The sequence below is a fragment of the Telopea speciosissima genome, chromosome 2 (assembly GCF_018873765.1).
Source record: "Telopea speciosissima isolate NSW1024214 ecotype Mountain lineage chromosome 2, Tspe_v1, whole genome shotgun sequence".
Lineage (NCBI taxonomy): Eukaryota > Viridiplantae > Streptophyta > Magnoliopsida > Proteales > Proteaceae > Telopea > Telopea speciosissima.
In genome coordinates, this window is record NC_057917.1 from 8,126,840 (window position 1) to 8,141,279 (window position 14,440).

The 14,440-nt window shown below is 42.6% G+C and overlaps 1 protein-coding gene across 1 annotated transcript in view; it reads right to left on the reverse strand.

Annotated features, from left to right (window-relative positions):
• The window catches only part of LOC122650409, a 65,222-nt gene that overhangs the window by 12,230 nt on the left and 38,552 nt on the right, over positions 1-14,440 (reverse strand). The window contains exon 16 of the mRNA XM_043843825.1: positions 3,129-3,190. Coding sequence (XP_043699760.1) covers positions 3,129-3,190 — 62 coding nt within the window. The remainder of the gene's footprint in view (positions 1-3,128; positions 3,191-14,440) is intronic.

Below are 14,440 nucleotides of genomic sequence, written 5' to 3' on the forward strand. Positions count from 1 at the left end.
GAAGAAGTGGTCTCTACTTGCTCGATAGTGGTTCCTCTTCTGCAGTCTCTCCTGAAGCACATCACTCAGATTCCACTTCTGCATTTTCTGAGATTTACCAGTGGCATAGGCGTTTGGAACATCCCCCACTGGGAACATTAGATAGAGTTTTTCCTGCTTTATTTCAAAAGTGTAATTCCAAGACTTTATTTTGTGATGCTTGTGTTTTTGCCAAGCAAACTAGGAATGTTTACCCCATTTCAGTTAATAGAAGTTTAGTTCGGTTTGCTCTGATTCACTCTGATGTGTGGGGCCTGCCAGTTGCATTTTTATTACTGCAAATCGATGGTTTGTTACATTTATTGACTGTCCCACTAGGCTCACTTGGATTTATTTGATGAGACACAAGAGTGAGGTTTTTCAATGTTTTCGCCTATTTCATCGTCTGGTTCAGACTCAATATGATGCCAGGGTAAAGATTCTTCGCACTAATAATGGAAAAGGGTATGTCTATGGTGATTTTGGGTCTTATCTTGCTGACCATGGGATTGTCCATTTACTATTAGTCTTTAGGACTATATTGTCTGTGTCATGAACAAGATGGGCTTCCCCACAGTGTTTGTCAGCTGGGTTTATCACTGCATCTCCACTCCTCAGTTCTTAGTGCTCGTCAATGGTAGCCCGGCTGGTTTTTTCTCTTCCTTAGTTGGCATTCAACAAGGCTGCCCCCTATCTCCATTTATTTTCACTCTAGTCCTTAAGTCTTATGTAGAAGCATCTAGTCTAGTAAGGAATAGCATCTGATCTCTCCAATGCCCAATTGTAAGAACCTCAAGATCTCACTTGGCCTTGATCTCATGATATCCTCCAAGGCTAACACCCTTTCACTTGATTCTTTCATGTTGTGTTTGAGCCAATTTGAAAGATTTGCAGAGCCAATCTTTAATATTTTTGGCGGGGATCTCTGATGATGATAAGTCTATTCTCCAAAAGAAAAACTGGCTTCTCTCTTGGCCTACTTCCTGTCAAGTACTTGGGACTATCCCTTATCCCTGCTAGGTCGATTGCTTATCACTGCACCCCCATTTTAGATCTCATGCGCAAAAGGCTCCAACTCTAGAAGGGCAAGCTTCTCTCTTATGCAAGTCGCATAGAGTTGATCAGATCTGTGCTTCAATCCTCCTATATCTATTGGTCTGGTATCTTTGGGTTGCCTCAGTTCACCATCATGGATTTGGAATCACTACTGTTATTTTCTTTGGAAAGGGTCTGAAGCTCGGACTCTGTCTGCAAAGAAGATGGGGTTTTGGTCTGAGAAGAATTAAAAAGGTCAATTCAGCTGGTATCCTTAAATTGATCTGGAAATTAGTGGCCAAGAAGAAAGTAGCTGGGTTTGACCGGATCTATGCTGGGCTTCTCTGTAATGACTTTATTTGGACTGTAGCTCCTTGTCTTGATATTTGTGTTAGGAGGAAGACCATAAATCTCAGGCCTCAAGCTCTTGGGGTTGCTATCTCTAAGATTGATAATGGTGCCTCCATTAATCCTTGGCTTAACCACTGGCACCCCTTGAGTGTGCTCCTTCCCTTAGTCAGTGCAAGAACCATCTACAGTTCGGGAGACTCCACAAGCAATCTTTGGTTGCGAACATTCTTCTCCTTGATGGTTGGGCTCCTCTCCCTTCCCCCTAGTTGGCTACTGTTTGGGATGCCTTGCCTTCCATCCCACGAAGACCTAGAGGTTCAGGTGATTTTGTTTTTTGGTCTCCTTCCTCTGATTGGAGATCAAGGATTCATGCGGTCGACCCTATATAGTTGGACGTAGTTGTTGTGATGTTGTTTTTGTATTCACACGTCTTCAAGACCTAGAGAAGACTTGTTGGACAGTTAAGAAGTGGAATGTTAGCTAAGAAGGGTCGATGCCCTAGAGTTTGTGTCAATGTTGTTTGTCCCCCCCCCCTTTTTAATGTTTTCTATCGACACCCTTTTAGTTGTGACCATGTTGTCCCCCCCCCCCTCTTTTATTTCCTTATTTTTAATCTATTGCATCTTATTGGATCCATGTAGCTGACCTCATTAAGTTGGGATAAGGTTTGGATATTGTTGTTGGTCTCCTTCCTCTACGGGTTTGTTTAGTTCTAAGTCAGCTTGGGATCTCATCAGAACTCATGCCCCTATCGCTCCTTGCTGCACGTTGGTTTGGTTCAAGGGTCACATCCCTCGTCATAGCTTCCCTGTCTGGCCTCTCTAATTGCCTTCCAACGTAATCTATTCTCATTCACCGGCATATTCCAGTCTCTCATGGCTGTTGTCTTTGCTGGAATGCTTCTAAAGATGCAAACATCTCCTTTTTGCTTGTATCTTCTCCTCTTTGGTTTAATAAGGCCTTCTGGCTAAATGTTGGCCTAAGAGGAGAAGGATTTTGCCCTTTGAGAGGGAATAGATTTGGGTTGATATGACCTTCAATGGCAAGTCTCTCTCTGATATGGTGGGTAAGCTTACTTTTGGAGCGGCAGTCTCTCATATTTGGATGGAGCAGAACCTAAGGAAATAGTCATCAAACCAAGAACCTTCCAGCAGATTTGGGACTCCATAGGTTTTGATATCAAAAGTAAAGTGTTTGGGATTTCCTCTAAATGTATTTTCTCCCCAAGGAATAGTCGTAGCGTCTCCTGGGGCCTCTCTCCTTACCTTCTCCATTCTCTTGTCCCCCCCCCCCTTTTTAAGGGGTGTGCTTCGTTTTTTGTTTGGTTTGTAATTTTTTGTTTCTTCTCCTCTCCTAATTTGGGGGTTCCATTCTCTCTCCTTTTGGTAATGAATTTTTATTCACCCAAAAAAAATATCAAATAAAATAACAGAGTTTTAATGTCTGAGTTGAGTTGTAAGATAACATAGTTTTAACATCTTTTAATTAAGTTAAACGTTACAATGATTTTAAAACTTCCCAATTGTATATCTATGTGATTCCCAAAACTGCGGAGATAAATGAGAAGAGTCATTTACACATCAAACAATAAAAGAACCAAATTGCCAAGAAAAAAATTACAAAGCACATATATGACATAGCAATCCATATCACACCCCCACCCCCACCCTCACCCCCCAAAAAAAGGAGAGTAAGTCGAGCAACAAAATGCAAAAGAAACTTACCCATAGACCATAGCAGGAATTAGATTACGACCAGACCATCCAACTATAGGGTCAAAACTATCCTGTAAAATGCGAAAAAAAAATAAAATAATTAAAATCAATTTCATGCATAATATCAAGGGTTTTATTTCTATCCAGAATTTTCATCAAATTCAGCACATTTAACCAATTGCAAATAAATCTCTTCGGAATCTTTAGTAGAACATCGGCCGACCCCATTTAGTTGGGAAAAGGCTTAGTTGCGTTGAGTAATCTTTAGTATTAACATTTCAAACTCATCCTACTGCCTCTTGCGCACAAGAAAATCTCATAAAAGTACTTATTGCTTGACAACAGCTACATGTATGTAATATTAACATGAAAGTTTCAACTTTATCACATATGACCAAGAGCCATGTACCTTTAAGGGATATTAGGAATCCTACAATTAAATGAACCCACAAAAGTGAATCAATCATTTAATAGCCCTAGAATTGCAATTCATATATCTTCACTGACAAATTCGTAAGACTTGTAAAATTTTCGAAAGAAATAGAAAAGTAGAAAGTAACGCAACCAATTGAGTATCTTAAAAGCAATTGTGACTCTCACCATCTAATCTTAAACCTAGTAGTAGTAGTAGTAGTAGTATTTGACTTCAATTACAAATTTAGGAACTCCAACGTGTGCTTCCTAGATGGAAACTCCAAAATGAAACTATACTATACCCTTAATTACATAACACTCAAAAATAGAAACTGGACTACAGCTTCACACCTTCCTAGAATACTGCCATGCTGGAAGCGAACTGAATAAGCTTTCTAACAGTACCAAAATCACATTAAAAAAGTGCAGTTGATTTCCAAGTGCTTGGGTCATCTAGATTAAAATGAAGACTTGGATATAGCTAGCCACAACGAGGATGGCTACCTGCTGTGAGGGGGATTCCTCTTTCCCCTTATCCCCCAAGTCCTTGCCTACCCTCCCCTCCTTCCCCTTCCCCTGCCCTCTCTCTGCCCTCCTCGCCTCCTATCTCTGGGGTTGCCAGAAGTTCCCTTTTTGATGCAGATTTATCACCAAACTGGGCTTCTTTTATTACGAATAAGTCTAGGGTTGGATTATATAGATGTTGGGCCATTGATCCCATGGGTTTTCAATGTAATGGGTCACTTTTATGGACCTAAAATATGGGTAATTAGGTTGTAGACGGGATTCCTTACTCAGTTTTATTTCTATGTAATTAGTGGTCATGTGATCACTAAGTGATCATGTGACTTGGTTAAGTGGTCATTTGACTATTTAAGTTGGGCTGGATTAGGACTCTATAAGTCCAACCATGTTTTGAGTCTATTTCCTTTGTTATTTCACTTTCCTAGTTAATTTAGGGTACCTAATAGGGTAAGGATTGGGTTAGGCCTTTCCTTTTTAGTGTAGGAGTCTATTTTCGAGTTTTTTATATAAGGTTGTAAGGGGGACAAGTATTGAAGAAGAATTTTGATATTAATGAACAGTTTTTGCTGCTCTTCTTCTCCATTGAAGATTTTTGTCTTGTGTTTGATCAAGGCTAGTGGGATTGGTGTTTGATCCGATTGACACCTTGCGGTGGGAAGCCCGGGTGGTTTGTTGGTGGGATTGAAGTTTGATCCAATCGAAACCTTGCGGTGTGAAGCCTGGGTGATTCTTTTGAAGCTCTCCTTCAAGTTCTTTGAAGATCTCCTTTTAAGTCCTAGTTAAAGATTCAATTTTTATTCAAGTTTCTCAATCAAACAAGCTGTTGCCAAGGGAATTCTGCAACAACAGTGAGTTTGATTCATTCCAACTCTGACCTTTCTTGTTCTAATCCTCTAAACCACCAAACCCTAATATTCCCAGCATGGGTGGTTCTTTTGAAGCTCTCCTTCAAGTTCTTTGAAGATCTCCTTTAAGTCCTAGTCAAAGATTCAATTTTTATTCAAGTTTCTCAATCAAACAAGCTGCTGCCAAGGAAATCCTGCAACAACAGTGAGTTTGATTCATCCTAACTCTAACCTTTCTTCTTCTAATCCTCTAAACCACCAAACCCTAACATTTCCCCCCCCCCCCCCTTGTTTTCAATTTCCCCATAACCAAAATTTGTTAGAGTTGATAGTAGATATGAATCAGGGGTAGTTCAGGAACTAGACTTTGGACTAGCTGCCTTTTTATGTATTTTAATCTTTTTGTCTTTTTACCTTTTACCTCCCTGGATGTAATACTTTTAGTAATTCTATTGGAGTAATATAGATGTGTTGGAGAAGTTACTCCAACACACAACATTCCCACCGAAATACTCTCTTCTTCCCTCTCTTGTCTCCTTCTTCTTCTTCCTTCTTCTCTAACATCTCCCTCCTTTCTCCCTTGCTTCCTTAACCTAAAACTCAACTTGGTATCAGAGCAGTTGGTTTGAGAGTCGTATTTAGCCTCTTTCTTCCATTCTTTTTCTTCTCTTTGGAATCCTAGGATTTAAAGGGTTTCAAGGAGAAGTCACCAATGTAAAAAATCTGGTATAGGAGTATGAAATAGGTTGGAAATGACCTATTCAGATGTTTGAAGATGCTCTTTGGGCTTTGTTGAAGCTCTTGTGAAGTTTTGAAGCCATTCCATCCACTCCAACAGTTACCGCCAGCCTCAGCTTGGAGTTCCTGGTTCTCTCTCTCTCGGCCTGAGTTTCAGCCTTAGAATGGCCCAATAGGATCGCCTAAGGGTGCTCTTTTCATCCCATCTGGTCTCCTTTGCAGTTTGACAGCCCTGTTTGAGCAGTGCTCTTTTTCGTGGGATCTCTGTTCCTGCCCAGGTAATATCGTGAATGCAGTTTGTCTGTTCCTCTTGCATTTGGACTGCCATGTGTTACTGTCTTCGTTGAGAAATGCTTAGAACCAGCCTGTGTGAGGTGCTTAAACTTGTTTCAGTTGTGTTATCCCTTGGTGGATGCTAGGGTGAAGCTCTTTCCTATGTTTTACTTGCTGGATTTATTTTCTGCCTTTTTTGGAATCCTTATTTGGGTAGAGTGTGTACTCCCCACTTGAATCGATATTCTAAGGTATTGTCAAGATGGCTGAATCTGAGACTTCTGGACTTGGTGTGGCTGATTCACAGCCTATTCCTTCTCCCACAGCCCCTCAATTGGTCTATGAAAGCACACTTTACAGATTTCCTTTGTGAAACTTGATGGCACCAATTACTTGGACTGGTCACATTCGGTGAAGCTTTCCCTTAGGAGCAAAGGGAAACTTGGGTACATCACAGGTACTATCAAGGCCCCAGAGCCGAGTACGCCTACTTATGAGAAATGGGAGACTAAAAACTCTACAGTCATGACATGGTTGATCTTCTCCAAAAAGCCCGAGATTGGGAGAAGATTTATAAGAAAGGAGACTGCCAAGGCCATCTGGGACAATGTCTCTCAGACCTTTGACAGAGTGGGTGACTCTGCCAAGGTCTATCAGCTTCATCAAAAAATTCACTCCATGAGGCAAGGGGACAGAACTATCTCTGAGTACTATAATGCCTTCCTTAGTCTTTTGGAGGAGTATGACCACTGCAGAGATCTCCATTTGACCAACCCAGAGGATGAAGCAAAGGTGTATCGGACCCTTGAAAAGGAGCGGGTCTTCTCTTTACTTGGTGGTCTGAACCCTGACTATGAGCCCATCAGACTCCAACTTTTAGGCTGGTCTCCTCTTCCATCTCTTAGTGAGGTCTGCAGTTACCTACAAAGTGAGGAGACTCAGCGTGTTACTATGGACCCAACACCAGCATCATCTCATGAGAGGTCAGCTCTCAATTCCAGTTCTTTCCGAGACACCCATGGAGGTGGTAGAGGCCAAGGGCCCAACCGTGAGGCAGCCAGTGCAGTGGAGACAGTTGGTGCCAGTGGAGTTGGGAGAAACAGGTTTAAATGTGATCACTGTGGGAGAACTGGGCACACCAAGGATAAGTGTTGGTCTCTTCATGGTCGTCCTCCTAGCACACGTGGTCGTAGAGGGGGAGCTCGGGCTCACTCCATGATGACTGAGGCAGATGCTACACAGGATGATCATGCTTTGGTTGATACAGTTTGCCGGATTATATCCCAGTTGAGCACATCTCCTACATTTACCGTGGCCAGCTCATCTTCGTCCTCAGCCTTGCAGGTCTCCACTACAGCTTCTATTGCAGCCCAGTCTTGGGTCATTGACTCTGGTGCCACTGACCACTTGACTGGTACGTCCTATAATTATGATTCCTATACCATTTGCTCTGGTAAGGATAAAGTTAGGATAGCTGATGGATCCCTTTCCTCCATATCTGGTAAAGGTTGTATCCCTGTTACCTCATCTATTTCCCTTACTTCAATTCTTCATGTTCCTAACCTTACTGTTAACCTTTTATCTATGAGTCACTTGACTAAATCTCTCAACTGTTGTGTCACCTTTTTTCCTTCTCACTGTCTTTTTCAGGATTTGGTGACGAAGAGGATTATTGGTAGTGGACGTGAGGAGAAAGGCCTTTACTTTTTTTTTATCCTGGTTTACCCACAGCTCAGTCCTATGTGTGTGGACGTGATGATAGTAGTTCTGTGGACTCTGTTATGTTATGGCATCGGCGTCTTGGCCATCCATCTTTTGTTGTAATGAGGAAACATTTGCCTCACTTATTTTCTTCTGTTGCTTCTTCTCATGTCTTTCAATGTGAACCATGTATGTTTGCCAAACATTGTCGTTCCTCTTATCCATATCATGGTAATAGAACTGCTGCTCCTTTCCATATTATACATACTGATGTTTGGGGACCTTCCCCCACTACTTCTTTATTTGGCTTTCGTTACTTTGTGTCTTTTGTTGATGACTTTTCTCGTGCTACTTGGACTGTTCTTATGAAACATAAGAGTGATGTTTGTGAGGCATTTCAGAATTTTTATCAGATGATTCTTACTCAGTTTGATACTCGTATCAAAATTGTCTGGTCTGATAAAGGGGGAGAACATATGTTTAGTGGCCTCCAAGCCTTCTTTACTAATAATGGAATTCTCCATCAGCTAGCGTGTGTTGACACACCCCAACAAAATGGGGTTGCTGAGAGGAAGAATCGCCATTTATTGGAGGTCACCCGTAGTCTCTTGTTTGGCATGCATGTTCCCAAGACCTTCTGGCCTGCTGCTCTTCTCACTGCTTCTTTTCTCATCAATCGCATGCCAACCAAACTTCTTGCTTTCAAATCTCCCTTAGAAGTCTTATCTCCACAGGTTTCTGCTTTCCCTCTTCCTCCTAAAATCTTTGGCTATGTTTGTTATGTGCATGTTAACAAATCACATCGCACTAAACTTGATCCCAAAGCCCTCAAGTGCCTTTTTCTTGGCTACTCTTCTACTACCAAAGGTTACAGGTGTTATCACCCATCTTCTCGCAGGTGCTTCATCTCCAAAGATGCCACCTTCCTTGAGTCTATACCTTTCTTTGCCCCATCTCAGCATCCTCTTCAGGGGGAGAATTGTGGGAATGAACAGGCTGCTGATTTTCTTCATTACCCTCTACCTATCTCTCCCTTTATGCTTGACATTGGAAAGTCTGTGGATGTGGATGATATGCATGCTGATTTGGTGGTTGACAGAACTGCCAGTGGTTCTAGTGAGGAGAAAGATTACCACATTACATACAAAAAAGGTGAAGGCTTGCATAATGAAGGAAAGAAGACCTACCAAGAGTCCTCTTTGAATCCAGATCCACATCCTGAGATTTATCCTTCTCAATCAGGTGATATCCCTTCTTCACCTTTATGTGATTTAGACCTTCCTATTGCTGTTCGCAAAGGGAAAAGAGCTTGTACTAATCCTATAGCCCAGTTTGTTTCCTATGATGCTCTTTCTCCTACAGGTCTTGCCTTCATTACTGCCCTCTCTATTGCTTCTATTCCCAAAAATGTTATTGATGCTATGTCTGATCCAAAGTGGAGACAAGCTATGTCTGAGGAAATGATGGCACTTGAGAAGAATGGTACTTGGCAACTGGTGGATCTTCCCAAGGGACGTGTCCCTGTTGGATGTAGATGGGTCTACACATTCAAGTACAAATCTGATGGCAATGTTGAGAGATACAAAGCAAGGTTGGTGGCTAAGGGATACAGTCAAGTCTATGGAATTGACTATCAGGAGACATTTGCTCCTATGGCCAAACAAAACTCAATCAGAGTTCTTTTGTCCTTGGCTGCCAATAAAGATTGGTCATTATATCAGTTGGATGTGAAGAATGCCTTTCTCCATGGCGACTTGGAAGAGGAAGTGCACATGCAAACTCCACCAGGCTTCAAAATGCCCTCAGCTGAAGGGAAAGTGTGCCACCTCAAGAAGGCACTATATGGTCTCAAACAGTCACCAAAGGCATAGTTTGAGCACTTTCGGCAGGCCATTCTGAAGAATGGATATTCCTAGAGCCAAGCTGATCACACTCTCTTTACCAAGCGGGGCAATGGTACCATTACAGCCCTCATTGTCTATGTTGATGATATTGTGGTCACAGGAGATGATATAGCTGAGATAGGTAACTTGAAGAGTTACTTGGCACAACAGTTTGAGATTAAAGATTTGGGCCCCTTGAAGTATTTCTTAGGAATTGAAGTATCAAGGACCAAGAAAGGAATCAATATATGTCAACGGAAGTTTGTTCTTGATTTGTTGATAGAGACAGGAATGTTGGGCTGCAAACCAGCCAATTCCCCTATTGAGCAAAATCATAAACTAGGAGAAGATTGTGGTCCTTCTCTTGTTGATGCGGGAAAGTACCAAAGGCTAGTGGGGAAGCTTATCTATCTTGCCATGACACGCCCAGATATCTCCTATGCAGTGGGAGTGGTGAGCCAATTCATGCATGCTCCCAAGAGTGGCCACTTGGACGCCATGTATCGTATTCTTAGGTATTTGAAGTCTTCCCCAGGGAAAGGATTGTTATATGCCAGACACAACCACTTGAAAGTGGAAGGTTTCACAGATGCTGATTGGGCTAGCTCCATTACAGACAAGAGATCTACCTCCGGCTATTGTACCTTTGTGGGGGGTAATCTGGTTACATGGAGGAGCAAAAAACAGCATGTTGTAGCTAGATCCAGCGCAGAGGCAGAATTTAGAGCTATGGCTCATGGAGTATGTGAACTCATATGGTTGAAAAGACTTGTTCAGGAACTGGGATTTGACACTGAAGGCCCTATGAGACTCTATTGTGACAACAAGGTTACCATCAGTATTACCCACAATCCTATTCAATATGACCGAACTAAACATATAAAGGTTGATAGACACTTCATCAAGGAGAAGATAGACTCTGGCTGCATTTGTACTCCTTTTGTGAAGACTGGTGATCAGCTGGCAGATATCCTCACCAAAGCCCTTGCCTGTCCTCAGTTTAGTACCCTTCTAAGCAAGCTGGGAATGCATGATATATATTCTCCAGCTTGAGGGGGAGTGTTAGAGTTGATAGTAGATATGTACAAGGGTAGTTCAGGAACTAGATTTTGGACTAGTTGCCTTTTTATGTCTTTTTACCTTTTACCTCCCTAGGGAGGTGGATTTCATACTTTTAGTAATTCTATTGGAGTACTATAGATGCATTGGAGAAGTTACTCCAACACACAACATTCCCACCGAAATACTCTCTTCTTCCCTCTCTTGTCTCCTCCTTCTTCTTCCTTCTTCTCTACATCTTCCTCCTTTCTCCCTTGCTTCCTTAACCTAAAACTCAACTAAATTCTGCAAAGCTAATTCCAACCATCAAAAACCTTTCCAATTCTGACCAAGTGCTCCTCTCACCATCAGAAAAGTTCAATCCAAACCTCAGCCTTTTCTGCCCACCCTAAACCCTAGATTATCCTCTTTTCCTCTTTTCAAAAACCCAGAAAACCTAACCCTAACCTGCTGCCCATTTAAGTTTACATACTTCCCTCCTTCAAAACATCTCAGGTTCTTCATTGTTAAACTCCCCTACATCAACTTGACATAACCCATACATCAAACCCTAACCCTAACCAAACCCTAACCCTAATTTCACCAAAAAAAACCTATTTTGACCTAGCTGATTCACCTGTTCATATCAGATCCTGGTTGTCTGGCTCCTAGTTGGTCTTCTACCAATCTAGGACTACATTACTTTTTGGGCATTTTGGTCTCCCTGTTGGTGAAGGCCTCCCGTTAAGATTTGTCTCCCCCTACATTGTTGACAACGCTAAGGTCGCCCTTTGCCCAATCAGCCCCTTGGAGGAAGAAGCCAATAATTGGCAAAACTCCCTCGTTGGCCACTTTATCGGTAGCAGACCTCCTTCCCCATCGTCAAGCTTTCTCTCAGCAAGAAATAGTTAGAGGTTCTATGGACACATACCTAATGGACAATGGCCTTCATCTTCAAAGTTTCTAAGGAGGAGGATAAAGTTTGTGTTTTTGAAGGAGGACCATGGTATGTGGGGTGCAAACCCCTCATTCTCCAATAGTGGAACCGACAATTGCAACTCAATCATGTGGACTTGAGCCCCATCCCCCCTTTGGATCTCCTTGCTTGGCCTCCCTCTCCACTTTGGTGTGAAGATGGTTTAAGTATCACTGAATTTGTTTTGGGAACTCATTTCTCAGACCACAGGACAAAAACCATGGAACGCCTAGCCTTTGCTTGCATCTGCGTTGAGGTATTTGCCAAAGAGCCCCTTCCAGAGATCGCATATGACTGCGATCTTTGGGTTCTCCTTCCAATAGCAAGTTTGCTTTGACTGGTCTCCCCCCACTATCTCACCTGTAAAACCTTTGGCCGTGCTACCGGTTCCTGCTCAGTCGCTACCTCTTCCAACCCTAATTCTTCGGCTCAACCTCCGCTTGCTCTCACTATCCTTCACACCTCTAATGTTCCCGTGTTGTCCAATTGTTTCTCTCCTAGTAGAGGTCGCCGAAAAATCTGCCAACGTACTAAAGACCGCCATGGTGCTCCTCCATTAGGCCACTCCAAAGGTCCTCGCATAAGTCCAACCGTTGCAAGCCATACTCCTGGGACTGATGGTTCTAACCCTTTCTCTATCCTCCTGTCAGTTGAAGCCTCTGACCCCTCTCTGCTCAACATCACTTCTGTCTCTGAGGTTCCCTCCTCTTTTTCTACCCTCCCTTCTTCCCTCCTCCTGGCTGGTGGTTTGTTGGCAGAGTCTTACTCCCCGTCTGATCCGCTTTCCTCTCCAAGCTTCCGCCCTCCTGATCCCCTACTGCAAGTTCCCACTCTTTCCCTTCTACCATCAACGATACCCCCTCCTCGTCCTTTATCCTTTCCCTCACCTCTTCTCTGACTTCTGCGGTGGGCCCCCTAGATCCTTCTTCCCACTGCCCTCCTGTCCCCCGAGGGCCATCTTCCCGTTTCAGCTCATCAAGCCCCTTACTCCTACCCTAGTAAAACCTCTTTGATCTCTTTGTCCCAGCCTCCATCCGTGCATGGGTTTTTGGTTGAGGCCCATAACTCAAATCTCTCTCCATCCCTTCCCTCTGGTTCGGTACAATCCATTATTCCATCTCAGACCCCTCTCGTCCCATCCAGTCACTTGCCCACTCCCACTTCTCCCTAACCATTAAACGCGGGTATGGGACCTAACCCAAGTCTAGACTCACAGATTGCATCATTATCTCCTTCGAGTGGTTGGCATAATCTAACTCTCAAACAATCGCTCCCCTTTCGTTGCACCTTTGCACAAGCCGACATCTCCTATGACTCTTCGAAATCCTTAGATATCTCAGTGTTCCCATCTGTGAAATCTTCTGGGGTGCCCGCTGTTGGCCCTTAACACCCCCCTCGTGGATACCGCCAGGGCGACATAAGCTCCCCTCCTTATCCCAAGAAGTGGTCCTTCCTGGACTTCCTTGCCCAGCAATGAGAAGCTATTGCATGTAAATTTGGATATCCATGGTCATGTCCTTTGCCAAGACAACTTGTTGTGATAAGGTGTGCTTTCCTACATTCATTACGCTCATTCATTTCCTGGTTCGCGCGTTTTCTTTGAAGATGGGTCTGTATGTTGGGTTGTGGTTAGTCCTTTGCTTGCTATGGCCTCCTCCTGGTGTGCCATCTCCCTAATTTTTGTCTATTGTGGTTTTATGGGGTTCTTCCCCTTCCCTTTTACAGGCCCATGCCTCCCCGTTTGTAAAGGCATGATCTTGTAATTTGTTTGTTGTTTGTTTGTTCCCCTCCCCCCTCTTTCCTTTGGTAATAAATTTTTTATTCATAAAAAAAATCATATTAAATATAGAAGTTTCACCCTTTCAAACATAGCATTGATTAAAATGACAGAAACCCATATGATTCGTAAGTCGTAAGTGGTAACCCAAAAGAAAAATGAATGAGCAAATCTGCCAATGCATGATCTCCCTTGAGTAGATTCTGGGTATTCCAAAGAAGGAAAATGATTGTTGGAAGCTTGATATTAATACAGGCAAGGATTACAAACCCCAAATAACCTGCTATAATGAACACAAAAACAAAAAGAGACAGGAAAACAGAAATACAATCAAGCCCAAATTCAGAGTTCAACCAATCAATGTAATCACATCTATGAATCTATAACAGACACTAAATAACAACAATGGAAGAAGAAATATAGGAGAAGGAAAATCTGTACCTTACCATGGAACTAAATCTCGGTCAAATCTCCAAGTTGTCTCAGTTTTGGGCTTTGCCGAAACGAAATCCAGGGTCAAAACCCAAGTTTCAACCAAGGGAGGCCCAGGGTCGAAACTCAGTGTGGAAACCTCAAAACAAGATCCGGTATGTCTCGGTTTCTGGCCTGACCGAAACCAGGTCCAAAACCGAAATCTCGATCCTTGCCTTAAACAAATCACTGGTTTTCCAGTGAAACCATATGACTATTGACAAGAGACCCTCTCTTACACTATAATAAAAAACTCTATAACCAAAAATCACTCAATTTCTTATGGAGATACAGCCCTATTGATAAAGACTAATTTGACTCCTATAGAACACTAGATTAATATTAAGTAGCCTGCTGGCAATAAACAATAACAAACAACCTCCCATACATAAAAAAAAGAAGTCTTGTCACAATAGACCACTTAAAACTCTCCCTTATCCTGCAACTTGATTTCATTAAATCTACTGCTTTGCCCCATGATATGACCACTGATTAAATTCATGCTACCCATTTAGACCCCATATATGGACTCTATAATTCAGACAATCAGCCCAATATAATAAAGCCCCTTACAACAAAAGCCCAACCCATGATAATACTGTACAGCTGTAAAAGCTAATCAAACAACTGACAATGCAGGCAACCATACAAACCCAGAATTTAAGAAACCCATGAAGCCT